General features: G+C 40.9%; 1 protein-coding gene across 1 annotated transcript in view; it reads left to right on the forward strand.

Moving 5' to 3' along the window:
- LOC143275790 (FIGNL1-interacting regulator of recombination and mitosis-like) overlaps positions 1 to 19,805 on the forward strand; it is a 35,854-nt gene continuing 16,049 nt past the window's right edge. Inside the window, exons 1-15 of the mRNA XM_076580069.1 lie at positions 1 to 129; positions 510 to 549; positions 1,049 to 1,137; positions 1,586 to 1,681; positions 2,266 to 2,403; positions 2,794 to 2,880; positions 7,810 to 7,885; positions 9,276 to 9,360; positions 10,417 to 10,555; positions 13,407 to 13,558; positions 14,623 to 14,768; positions 16,614 to 16,682; positions 17,925 to 18,050; positions 18,991 to 19,054; positions 19,666 to 19,750. Coding sequence (XP_076436184.1) covers positions 40 to 129; positions 510 to 549; positions 1,049 to 1,137; positions 1,586 to 1,681; positions 2,266 to 2,403; positions 2,794 to 2,880; positions 7,810 to 7,885; positions 9,276 to 9,360; positions 10,417 to 10,555; positions 13,407 to 13,558; positions 14,623 to 14,768; positions 16,614 to 16,682; positions 17,925 to 18,050; positions 18,991 to 19,054; positions 19,666 to 19,750 — 1,482 coding nt within the window. The 5' untranslated portion in view covers positions 1 to 39. The remainder of the gene's footprint in view (positions 130 to 509; positions 550 to 1,048; positions 1,138 to 1,585; positions 1,682 to 2,265; positions 2,404 to 2,793; positions 2,881 to 7,809; positions 7,886 to 9,275; positions 9,361 to 10,416; positions 10,556 to 13,406; positions 13,559 to 14,622; positions 14,769 to 16,613; positions 16,683 to 17,924; positions 18,051 to 18,990; positions 19,055 to 19,665; positions 19,751 to 19,805) is intronic.

Raw genomic sequence — 19,805 nt, forward strand, 5'->3', positions numbered from 1 at the left:
GCGAAAGTAGACTGTATTGTCATAAGCTAGTCATAGAATATGTCGGGTACAGCTTTTCTGGAAGAGATCGTGACTTGGGATGACGAGAAACGAGCCGAAAAAGTGGAAGAAGCACTACCACGTTTGATTGTATCCACTTGACTCAGATTAATCGCTAATCATTCACGATTATGGATTCACTACCAGGACGGTTATATAATACATATGTTTTCAGATGTCCGGCACACGCAAACACATCCACCCACCAACCCCTCACACACGCATAATTATTTTCGTACCATGTCTCATTACAAAATCTGATCGTTCATATCTATAATTTTTGATTGACATTGTGTACTTACCATGGATGTGTTTCTGTTTTTGTTTTTATATTAAGCAACCCTAGACTTGCGTTTGAAATACACTATCCTTTATCATCACTTTAACGTGGTTTACTAGAACTGTGGTTCACAATATGTTTTGTGTATATGTCCAGAGTTTTTCAGACATGTATCCTTGACTTTATGCAGATTTGCCTTGAAAACTACAAATCATTTGATGAAGCTGTTGGTAAGTTCTAGTACTGCTACCATATTTTTATCATAAGTTATAGTACTACATTTTTAGTGTATTTTTACTTTGACTGTTGCTGTACCTGTGAAAAGTTTACATTGCTTATTCTACACACACACACACACACACACACACACACACACAACTTGAAAACACACTCAAAGTCAAACAGGCAGACAGACAGACACACACACACACACACACACACACACACACACACACACTAACACTAACACACACACACACGCACGCACACACACACGCACACACACACACACACACACACACACACACACACACACACACACACACACACACACACACACACACACACACACACACACACACACACACACAAAACAAACAAACAAACAAACAAACAAACAAAAAAAAACCCACTCAGACACACACACACTCATGCATACATACACATATACTTGCACACTACCCAAATGAAATACAATAATCCCTTTTTTTTTCTTTTTTGTCTGTTCAGGTATTCTGCAGATTTTGTGCCAGTCGTTTGTCCCTGTGGTGCAGAGAGATCAGCTGGAAAACAAGGTGTTCTGCAGAATGTCACTTCAGGTACTTACACTGTTGCTCACATATATCAGACACTCACACATGCCGACTTGTGTACATACCCAATTAAAAGTAAATGATTATTTACTTTGTGTATTATGGATATTGTGTGAGTGTGGATGTGCACATCTGGAATACCAACACCATGTTGACACATACACTCACGGCTCAGCTGATATCAGAGATTGACATAAGCTTACAGCTGGGCCAACAGCAAAGTGAGAGCTGTTTACACTTGGCAATAAAGACATATTCTATGTAAGTATTTTCTTTTCTGTTTTATTCTGTTCTGTTCCATTTGTCATTGTGATGCTGGTAGTGACAGTTCGGGGAGGCTGTTATGTGTAGGTGTGGCTCATGTTACAAGTGACATTGTGATACTGCACAGTATATTGTTATGTGTAGGTAGGTGTGTTATTTTATCACAGTCTGGTGTGTTGTTTTTGTTTAGGTGTGTCAGCTGCTGGACACAGTTTTGGAAGATCTACACGAAGCTGCCGCACAGAATCAAGATACAGACACAGATCAAATGATTGCTTTATTACAGGTAATAACCAGCATGAAATATTGCTCAGAACTTTTCTTCCTCGATGCATTATACACAAGTAGCACCTAAAAAATTAAAAAAAAAAAAAAAAAAAATCAAAATTTTAACAAAACAGCAGATTCTGACGAATAGATTTATTGAATATTTTTGTTTATATCTGTTTTTATGATGCTGTACACTAAAGTTTTATCCTGTTTTCATGGAACTCTGTTTCTGAGGACTGTTTTTCTTTTTAATTAACTGCTTTACTTTTTACACACATGCGCGCACACACAGAGACGCACTAACTGCTTTACATTTTACACATGTGCCCATACACATGCACACACATGCGCGTGCGCACACACACACACACACACACATACACTTGGTGTTAAAGTTAGTATATATGGAGTCAAAAATGCTTTGATTACACACATTTTCACTCATTTTTTCATTCCATTCTTTTCTCTTTTTTTTTTTTTTTACCATCTTACCTGTTTCAGTGACTTATCAAATCCAGTGCTGTTGCTTTTTGTGTTTGTTTGGAGTCAAAACAAAAACAACATATACTGACAAACATGTGGGGCTGCGCACTGTTTCAGCATGTGGTCAGCTTGGCGCAGTTTGTCGAGGAATGTGTCAAACATATGACAGCCATGGCTGACCTACACACCGAGCATGTGCGCTCCTTAGTGTCGTGTTCCTTCCATGTCCTCAAGGGATCTTACTCTCACTGCCAGGTAGGAAAGACATTGTATTGTGTTGTATTTGTATTGTATTGTGTTATAATTGTATTGTATTGTATTGAATCATATTGAATTGTGTTACTCTTGTGTCACAATAATTGTGAAAAGTGTTGCTGACGCTTCATTTCAAGTGTGTATGTGTGTGGCAGATTTATTTTTCAGATTTCTAAAACTTCTATTTTCATGTATACTTGTTTGCATTTTATTTATTTACCACAGATATTAATTTTTGTTTTGTTAGTGTTCAGTTTATTCTGTAAAGTGCATAGATTAATTTTGAAGTACTTTTATCATTATTTGGTTTTCTGTCACTAAATGTGACTTTGTTTTTGCTCATAGTTATAGCTGCAGATAAATGATAAATGTGTTGTGTGTGATTTTCAGGAAAGCAGCAGTCTGTATGGAGACAGTCTGCCCACTCTGTCAGACACCTTGTCTCTGATCTTCAGGACGGCTCACTCCTTGCAGATGGTCAGGGGTTCACTTTGGCTCTTGTCTCATTTTCTCTGTCTGTCTAACTTGTCTTTTCCAGACTCTGTCTCTCCTCATCTGCGTCTGTCAGAATTGTTCTGGCAGCTTAACCCCTTCAGTGCCCTAGGATGAGGAAGTTTCCATCCCCTTTCTGGTGTGAAAAAAAAAAATCCTGAGGTCGAAGATTTCCTTCCATGTCATTGTCGGAATTTCCTCCTATCGCAAAATCATTAAATTCATGTGAAATTGTCAAAACTGAATAGTGTATTCATTTTTCTTTCATAAAAGTTACATACTTTCTTTAAGTACTTTGCATGCTAGGATTTATTTTTTAATCATCATTCTCCATGACCAAAACATCCCTTGGCAAATAGTTGTCACTGAGCATAAAATAGGCTGAGAAACTGAAAGGGTTAACAAAAATGGAATGTGTTTTTGTCTGGCCCTCTGCATCTCTCTCTCTCCCCCCTTGTCGTCTGTTGGTGTCAGTTGAGAAGCTTTACAGTTGGTGTGTGGTTATCTCTCTCCATTTGTTTCTCTTCCTCTGTTGGTGGTTGTTTGTTTGTTGTTTCTGCTGCTCCATCACCTGCAGCATTTCAGTGGCATTACTCCCACAGCCGCTCTTTCTGAGTCACCCCCATTCACAGCCACACTCCGATTCTTCTTCTTCTTCTTTTTGTTCGTGGGCTGCAATTCCCACGTTCACTCGTATATACACGAATGGGCTTTTACGTGTATGACCGTTTTTACCCTGCCATGTAGGCAGCCATACTCCGCTTTCGGGGGTGTGCATGCTGGGTATGTACTTGTTTCCATAACCCACCGAACGCTGACATGGATTACAGGATCTTTAACGTGCGTATTTGATCTTTTGGTTGCGTATACACACGAAGGGGGTTCAGGCACTAGCAGGTCTGCACATATGTTGACCTGGGAGATCGGAAAAATCTCCACCCTTTACCCACCAGGCGCCGTCACCGAGATTCGAACCCGGGACCCTCAGATTGAAAGTCCAACGCTTTAACCATTCGGCTATTGCGCCCGTCACACTCCGATTCATTGGCCATAGTCTCAGCGCCAGCAGTGCACAGGGAACTATCAACGTCAGGTCACCTGGAGGCCGCACACCAGAGGAGACCCTGCACTTCAGCTGAGCCACTTGTTCCGTTCCTTTGTTTTCTCTTTTATGCCTAGACTAGAAATGAGTGTGTGGAGAAGGGGGGTAGAGGAGGTGCAGGGTAATGTGTGTGGTGTGTGTGTGTGTGTGTGTGTGTGTGTGTTGGAGCTCATGTACGTTTATATGTATTTGACTGTGCTTTCATATCTGTGAAACTGCATGTTTGGTGCATATCTGTTATGCGTGTGTGGGTGTATGTGTGAATGTGTGTCTTCATGTTTTACATTTATTTGCTTATTTATCATCATTGTTGTCTTATTTATTTATTTATTATTATTATTATTTATTATTATTATTTCTACTACCTTTTTATATTATAATTATTATTCATTTATTTATGTAAGCTTATCTATTATTTATTCACCTTTTTTTTTCTTTTTTTTTTCTCAAGGCCTGACTAAGCGCGTTGGGTTACGCTGCTGGTCAGGCATCTGCTTGGCAGATGTGGTGTAGCGTATATGGATTTGTCCGAACGCAGTGACACCTCCTTGAGCTACTGAAACTGAAACTGAAACTGAAACTCTCTTTTATGCCTAACCTGACCCCACACTTCCTCCTGACTTATTTTTTTTCAGAACTGACAGTTGATACTTTGTTTACCATTTTGGAGTATGGCTCTGAACACATTGTGTATTGCTCAAAACCTTTTCTCAGTGGAAAATATTTTGATAGCATCCTTTTGCTGAAATCAAAGCGGGCCTGAAACTTCAAATTGAATAAGGAAATGTAAAAGAAATCTTTACAAATTGGCATTTTCGGACATATGATGTGACGAGAGAAAGAGTGAAAAATATGTAAACTGTGTTCCACTTCATCACAGACGTTCAGTGTTTTCCTGTTGTTTATTGCTAATATGCTCTTTGCTGTTAATTTTGTTTTTGAAGACTTCCAACAAATCTGTGTCAATTGATGGTTTGCAGTGACTGACATTGTGAACTGTGTGTGTGACTGAATGCCTGACATGTCTATTGCCTGTGTGGTCTGTTTCGTGAATCTCTTGCATGTGGGTTTTTTTTTTTTTGTTGTTTTTTTTTTTAAGTTGTTGTATGCAGTGGATGCCAATTTACATTTTTCTATTTTTGTCTGTTCATATGCCTGTATGTTCTGATGCTTCAGTTCATATGTCTCTTGATTATGAGCAGGCACAAAACTTAACTCCGTGAGGGATGAATAAAATGGCAGTGCATTGTATTGTGTTGTTCCAGGAGAAAGGTATTGTGTTGCTCCAGGAGAAAGGTATTGTGTTGTTCCAGGAGAAAGAAGGTATTGTGTTGTTCCAGGAGAAAGGTATTGTGTTGTTCCAGGAGAAAGGTATTGTGTTGCTCTTGTGTTGCTCCAGGAGAAAGGTATTGTGTTGTTCCAGGAGGAAGGTATTGTGTTGCTCCAGGAGAAAGGTATTGTGTTGTTCCAGGAGAAGGGTACTGTGTTGTTCCAGGAGGAAGATATTGTGTTGCTCCCGGAGAAAGGTATTGTGTTGCTCCAGGAGGAAGGTATTGTGTTGCTCCAGGAGAAAGGTATTGTGTTGTTCCACAGGAGAAAGGTATTGTGTTGCTCCAGAAGGAAGGTATTGTGTTGTTCCAGGAGAAAGAAGGTATTGTGTTGTTCCAGGAGAAAGGTATTGTGTTGTTCCAGGAGAAAGGTATTGTGTTGCTCTTGTGTTGCTCCAGGAGAAAGGTATTGTGTTGCTCCAGGAGGAAGGTATTGTGTTGCTCCAGGAGAAAGGTATTGTGTTGTTCCAGGAGGAAGGTATTGTGTTGCTCCAGGAGAAAGGTATTGTGTTGTTCCAGGAGGAAGGTATTGTGTTGCTCCAGGAGAAAGGTATTGTGTTGCTCCAGGAGAAAGGTATTGTGTTGTTCCACAGGAGAAAGGTATTGTGTTGCTCCAGAAGGAAGGTATTGTGTTGCTCCAGGAGAAAGGTATTGTGTTGCTCCAGGAGAAAGGTATTGTGTTGCTCCAGGAGGAAGGTATTGTGTTGCTCCAGGGGGAAGGTATTGTGTTGATCCAGGAGAAAGGTATTGTTTTATTCCAGGAGAAAGGTATTGTGTTGCTCCAGGAGAAAGGTATTGTGTTGCTCCAGGAGGAAGGTATTGTGTTGTTCCAGGAGAAAGGTATTGTTTTGCTCCAAAGGTATTGTGTTGCTCCAGGAGAAAGGTATTGTGTTGCTCCAGGAGGAAGGTATTGTGTTGTTCCAGGAGAAAGGTATTGTGTTGCTCCAGGAGAAAGGTATTGTGTTGCTCCAGGAGGAAGGTATTGTGTTGTTCCAGGAGGAAGGTATTGTGTTGCTCCAGGAGAAAGGTATTGTGTTGCTCCAGAAAGGTATTGTGTTGTTCCAGGAGGAAGGTATTGTGTTGCTCCAGGAGAAAGGTATTGTGTTGTTCCAGGAGGAAGGTATTGTGTTGCTCCAGGAGAAAGGTATTGTGTTGTTCCAGGAGGAAGGTATTGTGTTGCTCCAGGAGAAAGGTATTGTGTTGCTCCAGGAGAAAGGTATTGTGTTGTTCCACAGGAGAAAGGTATTGTGTTGCTCCAGAAGGAAGGTATTGTGTTGTTCCAGGAGAAAGAAGGTATTGTGTTGTTCCAGGAGAAAGGTATTGTGTTGCTCCAGGAGAAAGGTATTGTGTTGCTCCAGGTGGAAGGTATTGTGTTGATCCAGGAGAAAGGTATTGTTTTATTCCAGGAGAAAGGTATTGTGTTGCTCCAGGAGAAAGGTATTGTGTTGCTCCAGGAGAAAGGTATTGTGTTGCTCCAGGAGGAAGGTATTGTGTTGTTCCAGGAGAAAGGTATTGTTTTGCTCCAAAGGTATTGTGTTGCTCCAGGAGAAAGGTATTGTGTTGCTCCAGGAGGAAGGTATTGTGTTGTTCCAGGAGAAAGGTATTGTGTTGCTCCAGGAGAAAGGTATTGTGTTGTTCCAGGAGGAATGTATTGTGTTGCTCCAGGAGGAAGGTATTGTGTTGCTCCAGAAGAAAGGTGTTGTGTTACTCCAGAAAGGTATTGTGTTGTTCCAGGAGAAAGGTATTGTGTTGTTCCAGGAGAAAGGTATTGTGTTGCTCCAGGAGAAAGGTATTGTGTTGCTCCAGGAGGAAGGTATTGTGTTGTTCCAGGAGAAAGGTATTGTGTTGCTCCAGGAGGAAGGTATTGTGTTGTTCCAGGAGGAAGGTATTGTGTTGCTCCAGGAGAAAGGTATTGTGTTGCTCCAGAAAGGTATTGTGTTGCTCCAGGAGGAAGGTATTGTGTTGCTCCAGGAGAAAGGTATTGTGTTGTTCCAGGAGGAAGGTATTGTGTTGCTCCAGGAGAAAGGTATTGTGTTGCTCCAGGGGGAAGGTATTGTGTTGCTCCAGGAGAAAGGTATTGTGTTGCTCCAGGAGAAAGGTGGCACAGTGGTTAAGATGCTCATCTGCTAGTACAGTGTCCATGAGTGTCTGGATTTGAACCCTGGTCACACCCTTCCTCCTGAGTTTAACTGGAAAATCAAACTGAGCAATCTAGTCATTCGGATGAGACAATAAACTGAGGTCCAATGTGCAGCACGTACTTGGTGTCCTGAAAAAAGAACCCATGGCAACAAAAAGGTTGTCCCCTGGCATTTGAAGAAATCCACTCTGATATGTACATAAATGGTTATGTATGCAACTCAAGGCCTGATTAACCGGGTTGTTGGGTTCTGCCTAGCAAAATGCGGTGTGGCGTGTATGGCTTTGTCTGAAGGCAGTGACACCTCCTTGAGAAACTGAAACTGAAGAAGTGTTTTGTGTCAGGCGCTGCTGAACCTGTTGGACAAGATTGTCAACCCAACCCCTCTCTCCACACAGGCAGTGGACGATTTGGCCCAGGGTGAGGTATTCCACTGGATCATGATGATGATGATATGGATACTTACACAGAGATGCCAACTGGTATGATTTGGCAGTATTATGTTACACTTGATCGCATTTGTTCTGGTGTTACGCCAACGTCAAAGTTGTTCCAATGAGTTCATTTTCGACTACATAGCTTGGTCACATGCTTTCCTGCTGTAACATTACCCAGACGCTTTAGTCCTATCTATCACAAAGCCAGGGCAGTCACTACTAACCCTGCTCTCACGTGATGATGCTCAGCTAATCATGTGTGTGTTTACATTGTTTGTATGCCTTGTAGATAAAATTATGTTTACTGATGTGGCTCGGAGTCTGAGTGTTTCTACCAAATTCAGAATGTTCCAACCAAATTTCCTGATCGCTCCTACAAACACTTGACAGGGGTGGGCGTGCCTTGTAGATAAAATAATGTTTACTGATGTGGCTCGGAGTCTGAGTGTTTCTACCAAATTCAGAATGTTCCAACCAAATTTCCTGATCGCTCCTACAAACACTTGACAGGGGTGGGCGTCTCTGCTTATATAGTGCCTCTCCTCGGTCAGAGACCAAGCTCTAAGAGCTTTACAAACACAGAGTCACAGAGAATGGGAGGGTGGGGGAGAGGGGGGGGGGGTATGCGGGAGGGTGGATGGGGGTGGGTGAGTGTGAGGAGGAGGTTGGGGGGTGTGTGAATGTGTGTGTGGGTGCATGCGTGTGTGTGTGTGTTTATGCACATTTGTGTGTACACTTGCATGTGTGTGTGTGTGCGTATGTGTTAGCATGCGTGGGTGCATGCATAAATGCGTGTAACTGAGAGAGATATAGAGATAGAGGTGTAGACTGCTTGACATGTGTTATTTTACACTGTTAATAACTGAACTATGAAAACAAGTGGAGTGATGGCCTACTGGTAACACATCCGCCTAGGAAACGAGAAAATCTGAGCGCGCTGGTTCAAATCACAGCTCAGCCGTTGATATTTCCCCCCCTCCACTAGACCTTGAGTGGTGGTCTGGACGCTAGTCATTCGGATGAGACGATAAACCGAGGTCCCGTGTGCAGCATGCACTTAGCGCACGTAAAAGAACCCACGGCAACAAAAGGGTTGTTCCTAGCAAAATTCTTTGGAAAAATCCACTTCAATAGGAAAAAGAAAAGAAAAGAAAAAATGGGTGGCGCTGTAGTGTAGTGACGCGCTCTCCCTGGGGAGAGCAGCCCGGATTTCACAGAGAAATCTGTTGTGATAAAAAGAAATACAAATACAAGTGGATCAATCAAAGGAAAATACCAACACGGGGCTCTTAATCTAATGTTCAGAAAATGTCTGCAAAACATGTACGTTCATGTGTTCTTATGTGGCTGTGTATGTGTGTGTGTGCTCACAGTGTGTGCAGATCTGTTTGCCGTGTGTCGTGTAGTGGCCTTTCTGGACCTCAAACTGACCATCAGCCTGTGGAAAGCGTTGTCCAAGTCAGTCCGCAACCATCATTACAAACGTTACTCTGATTTGACGGAGTTGGTTGTTAAATGTCTATCAGATCAGTGTGCATAACCATAATCATTTTAATATGTATAATATTATGGTCCGCAACCGTCATTACAAACGTTAATCTGATTTGACTGAGCTGGTTGCAAAATGTCTATCAAATCAGTGTGCATAACCATAATCATTCCAGTGTGTATAACATATAGTCGGCGTCATTACAGACGTTACACTGATTTGACTGAGTTGGTTGCTAAATGTCTGTCAAATCAGTGTGCATAACCATAATCATTCCAGTGTGTATATTTCAATAATAGGTCTTAGAATTTTTATTATAAGATTATTTCCAGAGCTGCTTTGTATACTGTATTGTAATCGTATGTCTTAGAATGTTGATTATATGATTATAACCAGTGTTTTATTTTTGGAGTTTTTGTGTATTTGTGAACAGGGGAAGATTTGGGCTTTCTACATTAGTTCATTTCTTCAGTTCTTTGTTACAATTACAACTAAAAGTAAGAGAACTTTGTGTGCCTGTAACTCTAAGAGGTCAACTACAGTATGTTTGTTATACTCCAGTATTATTCTTATGTTGTGCATGTGTGTCTGTGCAAGCTAATGTGCTTGCTTTGCGCACAGCTTATGGGAATACTCAGGGGAATAGAGTGTGTGCATGTGTATATACGAATTTAGGAGGTGGTTTGTTAATCATTTTTTTAATCTTCAGTTTCATTTATACATTGTGTGTGCATTTGTGTGTGGATGGATGGGAGTGTGTGGGTGGGTGGCTGGGTGGGTGCGTGTGTGGGTGTGTGCTTGTGAGAATTGAAGAGGTTAACAGTTTTATTCATTATTTCTCCTCAGTTCTATTCTTACTGTGTGTTTGTGTGTATGTGTGTGTGTGTATGAATTTAAGAGGTCAGTTGTTATATTTTTTCTTCTTCTTTTTTTACATTGTGTGTGTGTGTGTGTGTGCATGCGTAAACAGTGAGCTCACAAACATAACTCGCCTCACAGCTTTTTGTTTACGGCACGGGGTGCAGGTTGGCAGGGCCTCAGGCAGGTGTGTTGCACAGACACCTGGACGTGTCAGGTATGGTGACCTACCTGTGTCAGGAGATCCAGACAGGTACCGCCCAGCTCCTCCAGTCCGCACCACCGCCTCACCCTCACGAGGGAGAGGTCAGCAACTTTTTTGTCGACTAGTCACAAAAAAACAAAAAAAATTTTTTTTTTTTTTTTTTGGTAGTAACCGCACCACTGACTCTGGTCACACTGATCTTGTTTCACCATGGTTGAGTAGCAAAAGGGTTTGGATTTATAAAAAAAACAAACAAAAACCCCCCTTTTTTCCCTAACAGAGTAGGTTTTTTCCTCTTTTCAATCAGTACGAAACAATCCACATGAACATTACAGAGTAGGTTCTTTTCTCTTTTCATTCAGTATGATACAATCCACATGAGCTTAGTAGGTTTTTTTCTCTTTTCAATCAGTACGATACAATCCACAATCCACATGAACATTACAGAGTAGGTTTTTTTCTCTTATCAATCAGTACGATACAATCCACAATCCACATGAACATAGCATAAAAACAACATAAAAACGTCTGACTTTCGTTGAAGTCAGCATTACTGTTAATGACAACAAACAAGCAGTGGTATTGGTGCATAGCATGCAAGTTCTATGGATTTTACAGCTAACATCGCCATTGCAGGATTCACAATTATTGACTGACTTGTGTAAACAAAATGAGTATGTAATAACCTGGTGTTCGGTTGTCTGTGTTTGTGTGTGTGTGTATGTGTGTGTGTGTCTGGGGTAAACTTTAACATTGCCATTTTCTCTGGAAATATTTTGTCTGCCAAAACCAAATTTGGCTTAAACATAGTTTGAAAAAAATCTTCACAGTTATACCAATAATAGGTCGTAAGTCTCCCGAATAAAGCTGTATTTCCGGATCATTAACGGTTTAATTTGTTGAGGCGCGTTCCGGATTCCGAAAACTCTACTAATCCTGTCACAGTTGCCAGAACGTAGGCTATGTTTGGGAAGATGTCATGACATTGTTTTCCTTGTTCGCAGTTACAAGAAAAGAAATACAAAATCTGGACAGGACACATACAGTGACACTAAGTACACCATCGACATGTTTACTGCATATGAATGTTCTAAAATGGATACTGAATTAACTGGAATGAACATAAAAGAAAAATTGAATTGAACGTATCTTCAAGTTCAGTTTTGGTCACAAAGCCGGTTATTGTCAGGACTGGTTTGTGCAGATCTATATTCTTCTTCTTCTTCTGCGTTCGTGGGCTGCAACTCCCACGTTCACTCGTATGCGCACGAGTGGGCTTTTACGTGTATGACCGTTTTTACCGCGCCATTTAGGCAGCCATACTCTGTTTTCGGGGGGGTGCATGCTGGGTATGTTCTTGTTTCCATAACCCACCGAACGCTGACATGGATTACAGGATCTTTAACGTGCGTATTTGATCTTCTGCTTGCATATACACACGAAGGGGGTTCAGGCACTAGCAGGTCTGCACATATGTTGACCTGGGAGATCGTAAAAATCTCCACCCTTTACCCACCAGGCGCCACCACCGTGATTCGAACCCGGGACCCTCAGATTGACAGTTCATCGCTTTAACCACTCGGCTATTGCAGATCTATAGATGTTGTGGTGTGCCTGAGGTGATGTCAGCGTCTCTTTTACAGCCAAATTAAAATAATTTTTTAGATAATCGAGATATGTCAAGAAAACATGATTTAAATGGTGTTACTGTTTATTACCTTGAATGTAATAATATTTTTGTCACGCTAAAAAAAGACCCATAGCTTTAAATATTACATTTGATCAATTGATGTCAGAGGTGGTGCAGTGTTGGGATTAGACAACTTGTTTCTGAACAGTACTTTCTTGGTTTGATCTGGCTAGCAGGCATTTTTTTGGTTTTTGACTCACTTGTGTAAACAAAGTGAGTCTATGTTTTAACCCGGTGTTCGGTTGTCTGTGTGTGTGTCTGTGTGTCCGTGTGTCCATGGTAAACTTTAACATTGACATTTTCTCTGCAACTACTTTGTCAGTTGACACCAAATTTGGCATAAAAATAGGAAAAATTCAGTTCTTTCCAGTCATCTTGTTTAAAACAATATTGCACCTCTGGGATGGGCACAAAAAAATAAAAAATGAAGCCTAATTATATGCAAACTGCATTTACTGTTATATTTATATTTTTTGTATTCTCTAAACTTGGCACTTTGATCTGATATTCTGACCCAACAACTAGAGCAGTCATTATTATCATTTTTTGTTCAAACAGGAACTTCTTTTGCTAAGCATGGAAGTTTTATTTATTTTGCAAACGTTTTGGTGCAGATAGTAAAAAAGGGAAATTACTCTGTAATTAATGCTAGGGGAGTTAATTTGCTTTAAACTGATCTTTCTCATCTTAAACATTACATTTTGAAATTATACTCAATACATAAAAAGCTTGGATTTTTAAATTATTTTTTTAAGTGTATCACAAGTGTCTTGAGGGCCTTGCCTCTCTTGTTTGTGTGGGTTTTTTTTCAAAGCTTTTTGATATTTGATCAGGACCCAATTTAATGATTTTTTTAATCTCTTTTTTTTCTTCATGATTCCTGTACTGGATACAGCGCGTGTCACAAGCGAGCCTTGAAGGCCTTGCCTCCCTTGTCTTTCTTTTTCTTTTTGTTCCCATAAATTTTATGTATTCACTCCCCAACCCCCCATTTTTGTCTCCCCTTATAATATGTATAAATATCATTGTTGTTTGTTCATTTTCAAAACATTTTTTTTAAGTTAAAAAAAAAAAGGGGGGGGGAGAGAGAAGAAAAGATTAAGAAAGGATTAGAAGACTTAGTACTGCCTACTGTCCTTATATTTTTGGATTGAAAAAAATTTTTTTTAAAGGAATTTGTTTTGGGATCTTGAAAAAAGAAGAAAAAAAAGATGAAGAAGAAAAAAAAAAAAACCCAAAAAACTGTTGTTGCGTTGTTGCAGACCCTGTCGCAGGGGGACGAGAGAGTGTTCCAGAAGTCGCTGAGGGTCCTCAGTTTTCAGATGAAGGTCCTGGTCGCCTTGGTGCGAGACTTCTGCAACTATCTGACCGACTGCGTGGCCAGTCTTCACAAGCTGATGCTCTACTTGACCAGGTTGGTCTTCTTCTCGTTCGTTAAAATCCCAGTCCACAGATACATGTTCTGTTTGATATTGGTATCCTGTTGCATGGAGTACAAGTCCTCTTAAGTGGAGTGATGGCTTAGAGGTAACGAGTCCGCCTCGGAAGCGAGAGAATCTGAGCACACTGGTTCGAATCACAGCTCAGCAGCCGATATTTTCTCCCCCTCCATTAGACCTGAGTGGTGGTCTGGACGCTAGTCATTCAGATAAGATGATAAACCGAGGTCCTGTGTGCAGCATGCACTTAGTGCATGTAAAAGAACCCACGGCAACAAAAGGGTTGTTCCTGGCAAAATTCTGTAGAAAAATCCACTTCGATAGGAAAAACAAACAAAAAAACTGCATGCAGAAAAAATACAAAAAAATGGGTGGTGTTGTAGTGTAGTGACGTGCTCTCCTGGGGAGAGCAGCCCGATTTTCACACAGAGAAATCTGTTGTGATAAAAAAGAAATACAAATACAAATATGTGTTCGAGTATGTGTACTTTTAGACATGATGTAGATGATGTTTCTCGTTATCTCTTTTTATCTTAAATTTTTTTTTTTTTTTCTGAGTATGTTTTTGTAGTGTGACATTATCCCTTATTATCCATGTCAAAGTTATATATCAGTGATGCAGTCTATCGGAATGTTCTTCCAACATTTCCTGTGTTGTTGATATGTTTGGATATATGTAACCATAGGACACACCATTTTTGTTCTTCACTCCATACCTTCATTCAAATGTTCAAAATGCACAACAGAAAAAAAAGGCAGTGAAGGGAAAATAGATAAATTTAAATGATAGGTCTCTCTCTCTTTTTTTCTTTTTTTTTTCTCTCTCATTTACTATGTTGTTTTTAGTTGTTGATGTTTTGTTGTCTTTTTTTCCAAATGTACCTGTGTATGTAATACTATCCTGTAATGTTTCTGGTGTGAACATTAAAAAAAAAAAAAAAAAAAAATCCCAATCCATATATGGGACTCAAACCCACGGACACTCCAGTTTCTTGTTGGGCACATCACCGCCGGGCCACCGCTCCTCTTGCTGTTCCAGCCTGTTACCTCCCAGCCTGTCGGCGCCCAGGCTGCAGGAGAAACACGAGCAGGAGTTACGCCAACAGCTGTGTAACGCCACCCAGCCGCTGGTAACACACCTGTTGAGCAGCGCGTCTTTCTCCCGCTGTGTCCTGAGCGTGGCAGGTAATGTGTACACCAGGTGTCTCTTTGACACGCCAGGCGCCGCTTGTCTTTTATTTCTTTGTGAATATGTTTGATTTTTGTGTGTGTGTTTTTTTTTTCTTCCTTGCATAGAAGGTTATATTTACTTTTCAGCATCGTCACCATTACAATTTCGCATTGAATGCCACATCAGTAAAGCAGAATGACAATTTACGATGCCTTTAGCAACAATAATACATGTACAATATGAAGACAGTTTGCAAGGGTATTTTTAGTTTACAAACAAATAAACTCAAGCGAACAAGCAGGAAGTTTGTGAATATACTTGTATTCTTGGTTTTATTTTGATTATTTTGTCTTCTTGGTATCTTTTATTTTTTGTTCAGTTTTAATCTGCTCACTTATGATGTTGCTAGGTATTGTTTTATCGTCTCGTTTATGATGTTTTGTTTAAGTTGTGCTTTATTTTTTATTGTTTGCCGTCTGGGTTTCTGTGATGTCAGTTCTGATTTAGTTCATATACTTATTTGTTTATTTTGTTTGTTTAGTTTATTTCATTTTCTTCTTCTTCTTCTGCGTTCACTCGTATGCACACAAGTGGGCTTTTACGTGTATGACCGTTTTTACCCCGCCATGTAGGCAGCCATACTCCGTTTTCGGGGGGGTGCATGCTGGGTATGTTCTTGTTTCCATAACCCACCGAATGCTGACATGGATTACAGGATCTTTAATGTGCGTATTTGATCTTCTGCTTGCATATACACACGAAGGGGGTTCAGGCACTAGCAGGTCTGCACATATGTTGACCTGGGAGATCGTAAAAATCTCCACCCTTTACCCACCAGGCGCTGTCACCGTGATTCGAACCCGGGACCCTCAGATTGACAGTCCAACGATTTAACCACTCGGCTATTGCGCCCGTCATTTCATTTTATTCTAACCCCTTCAGTGCCTGAGGATGGAAGTTTCCATTATCTTCCAGTGTGCAAAAAGTGCACCTGAATGGAAGGTAATTTCAGTCTGCGTCATTGTAGGAATTTTCCTGACGCAAAAGCATTCATGTGCAATTGTCATACTTGGATGGTGTGTTTGTTTTCCTTTTCAGAAAAGTACAGGTTATGTGTTATATACTTTCTTCAACTACTTTACATGCTAGATTCTCTCTCTCTCCAAACAGAGGCAAAGAAAGAACTGGCCAGCAACATTGTTGATGATTTTCTCCTTCTCTCTTTCTCTCCTTTCATTGTTCAGTGTTGTTCTCTCTTTCTCTCTCCCCTCTCTTCTCTCTCTCTCTCTCTCCAAACACAGAGCTAAAGAAAGAACTTGGCAGCTACATTGTTGATGATTTATCTGTCTCCGTCTCTGTCTCTCTGTCTCTGTCTCTGCCTCTGTCTGTCTCTCTGTCTCTGTTTCACTGGCTAAACTGTTGATTATTTCTCTCTCTTTCTCTCTCTCTCTCTCTCTGTCTCTGTCTGTCTGTTTGTCTGTCTGTCTCTGCCTGTCTGTCTGTTTCTGTCTCTCTCTCTGTCTGTCTCTGTCTGTCTGTCTGTGTCTGTCTCTCTCTCCAAACACAAAGCCAAAGAAAGAACTTGCTGGCTAAATTGTTAATGATTTTTTCCCCTTTCTTTCTCTCTCTCTCTCTCTCTCTCTCTCTGTCTCTGCCTGTCTGTCTCTGTCTGTCTCTGTCTCTCTCTCTGTCTATCTGTCTGTCTGTGTCTGTCTCTCTCTCCAAACACAAAGCCAGAGAAAGAACTTGCTGGCTAAATTGTTGATCTCTCTCTCTCTCCAAACACAAAGCCAAAGAAAGAACTTGCTGGCTAAATTGTTAATGATTTTTTCCCCCTTTCTCTCTCTCTCTCCAAACAGAGCCAAAGAAAGAACTGGCCAGTCTGCTGTTACAGATCATGGTGATGGACGGAGTGGCGGAAGCCTCAGGTCACTACTTCAGCTTCCCTTCTTGTTGTTTTTTCATTGTTGTTGGTAGAATATTAACTCTTTTGCCGCCATAGGCGACTTTAGATAAGTAGACAGTTTCAAGGCCGTAGGCAACCGCAGTTAACAGCGATGTGTCATGTTAAATGGACCGTTTTTCACATGGTAACGAAGCTTGACATCTGAGGCCAACTTTCCCGCACAGTTGAAAACTGATCAACCATCCCTTCTTGACGGAGTCTGAAGTGAACAAGTCCACTGTATTGTTTTGACATGAATCAAATTGTGTGATTGAGAGCGTCAAGTCTGGAATATCTGGCACCGGTGGAATGTTTTTCCACACAGAAACTTGGCAGTGAAAGAGTTAGGAGAACGTTCGGTCAGAATGTGGCGCTGCGTGAGTGGTAACACACTTGTCTCAATGTGTGATCTGTGACATTTTCATGTGTTACATTCCATTTGACTGCTTTACGATAAGTGTGATAATTGTTTCTTTTCATTCATTATCTATTGTTGTTTTTCAAATAAGGCCACAATGTATTTTCTTGTGTGAGATAATCACATACACTTGACTTGATTTGATTTCAGTCACTAGACTATTGAGAAAAGTGCTTATACAGAAACATTCAGTTTGCGAACATTTGTCACCAGAGAGTAGATATTGAGAAAATTGTATTTACAACCATTAACCCTAAAAAAATTGCTCTTTCCAAGAAAAAGTTCAATTTGTAAACACTTTTCATTGGAGAATGATAATTCTCTTAAGGGAAATTTCTTTTTGCAAACATTTTTCTACACTTTTTTTTTTTCTTGAATGAAATCTCTGTTTGAAGGTGTTTGTCATCAAGAATAGTCACCTAGAAAGTTCATTTGCATCTGTTAACCCACAAAGAAAGTACTCATAAGAGAAATTTCTTTTTGAAAATGTTTGTCCACTGAGAAAAGTGCTCTCAAGAGAGTTTACATTGCAAACATTAGCCAACACATAGCAGGTCTTTTTAAGAAAAAGTTAAGGTTATGAACATTGGCTGACAGAGAAAACTGCTACTCACTTTCTCTGACATTAGCCAGCAGACAAAGGTGGCTGTTTTGTAACTTGAGATGTCTAGAGAAGAATGTCTTGAGAAAAGCATCCATTGTTATCATTGTTACAGGGGGCAGGAGGCAAAAATAGGAAAATAAACTAAGTGTTTTTGTCTTGTAGACTTTTGTCCACTGAGAAAGCATGGTTGGATTTTTCCACAGACGACGTTTTCACCATGTGGCTTGATACATCGTCATCATCCTTATTGTCGTCGTCGTCGTCATCATCACCTGATGGCAAGTTGGACTCAAGTCTTCTGTGTTTTGTCTTCTCTTCGCTTCACTCTTGTAAGTATTTAGAATCAAATTCCCAGACATATTTTTCTTGCCAAGCGTTTCTTTGTGGGCAGATGAGTGTCTTAATCATTCTGATACCTTCCCTTTGTTATTATCATTATTGTTGCCAAAAGAAGCGCTTCAAAGACACTCTTAAAGCTTCTCTGAAGGCCTTCAGCATCAGCCACGACACATGGGAGCTGAATGCAATGGACAGACCAAAGTGGCATTCAGCTGTCCACAAAGGCGCCAAATCCTGTGAGGCCAACAGAATCACTGCAGCAGAGCAACGCAGACAGGCCAGGAAAAGCAGTGCCAGCAAGTCCCCGACAGCCGCCACCATCCCCTGTCCACACTGCGTCAGAACCTTCCGGGCGCGGATTGGCCTGACCAGTCATCTGCGCACCCACAGAGCCCAACCCACCCACCCCCAGGATGACTAGATGGTCCTCGTCGATCCCGACGGACGAACCACACATCATTATTGTTGTTATCATTATTATTATTATCATTATCATTATGATTATTATTATTATTATGCATTATTATTATCACTGTAATACCTATGGCTATATCCATGTATCCTTTCCTTGAGGGAATGCCAGGGCCTCTTTCAGTGTAAAAGATGTATCCCCTTGTTCTGGAGACTCCAGGTTTCATCCCCCCTCTTCACCCCCAAAAACAGAGTATGGCTGCCTACATGGCGGGGTAAAAACGGTCATACACGTAAAAGCCCACTCGTGTGCATACGAGTGAATGTGGGAGTTGCAGCCCACAAACACAGAAGAAGAAGAAGAATCCCCCCTCTTTGAACCAGTACCACAGCCCGGGATGACTTTGTCTTAACCCATTCAGCCCTGAGGATAGACGCAATATAAGTATCCACATTATCATATCATAGCATAGCATTGCATAGCATTGCATAGCATAGCATATTATGATCTGATGGCAGGTCACACTGAGGTCTGTCTACCTGTCTACCTGCCGGGTCCCCCCAGCGAAGGGAAGCCACACAGGTAATCTCTGCATTGGGTGGGCTTAGCGGTCACTTTGTCAAGTTCCTTCCAATGTTGGGTTCAAATCCTGACAACGCCAGGGCCGAGTTGCGTGAGGCGATCTTTGTAGCACTGAATTTGCTTAGTATCAAGAATGTTCCTAATCATATGGAATTGACAGTGGAGTTAGGAACATTCTTAATGATAAGCAAACTTAGCCTCCCCTGTTTGGATGTCGGGGGTCTTTCAGTATAAATAGCATCCCCTGCCTTCTGGGAAATTCTGTACTATAAATTTCCTCTTTTCTGTCACTCTCTTTGTTTCTGCCTTTTTTTCTTCCTTCACTGTTGTCTCCTTTTTCTGCCTTCGCAGTCCATTCCCCTTTCTTTTTTTTTTCAAGCAAGCCTTGACACTTTTTTTCTGTTTTCCGCAGTCTATGATGTATTATCTGTGCTGTTTTGCTCTTGCGATTAGGCAGTGAGATTGCAAACACTAGGATGCACTCTAGCTGCCCATTCTGCAGTGTTATTTGCTATTAGTTGTTTTTCCTGTATTTTGTTCTTGTGTTTGTAATCCTCCTCCACACCCCAGAAGGGGTGAATGGAAATCAAATCTCGAATGTTGCCTCACAGCAGGAGGGTCAGCCTTTACCAGTACGTGGTGGAACATGTGTCAGCCTTCATTGCCAGTTGTCCTGCCAGATTGTTCCACGTTGTGGTGAGTTGTTTTTTTTGTTTTTTTGTTTGGTGTGTGTGTGTGTGTGTGTGTGTGT

The sequence above is a fragment of the Babylonia areolata genome, chromosome 31 (genome assembly GCF_041734735.1).
Source record: "Babylonia areolata isolate BAREFJ2019XMU chromosome 31, ASM4173473v1, whole genome shotgun sequence".
Lineage (NCBI taxonomy): Eukaryota > Metazoa > Mollusca > Gastropoda > Neogastropoda > Buccinidae > Babylonia > Babylonia areolata.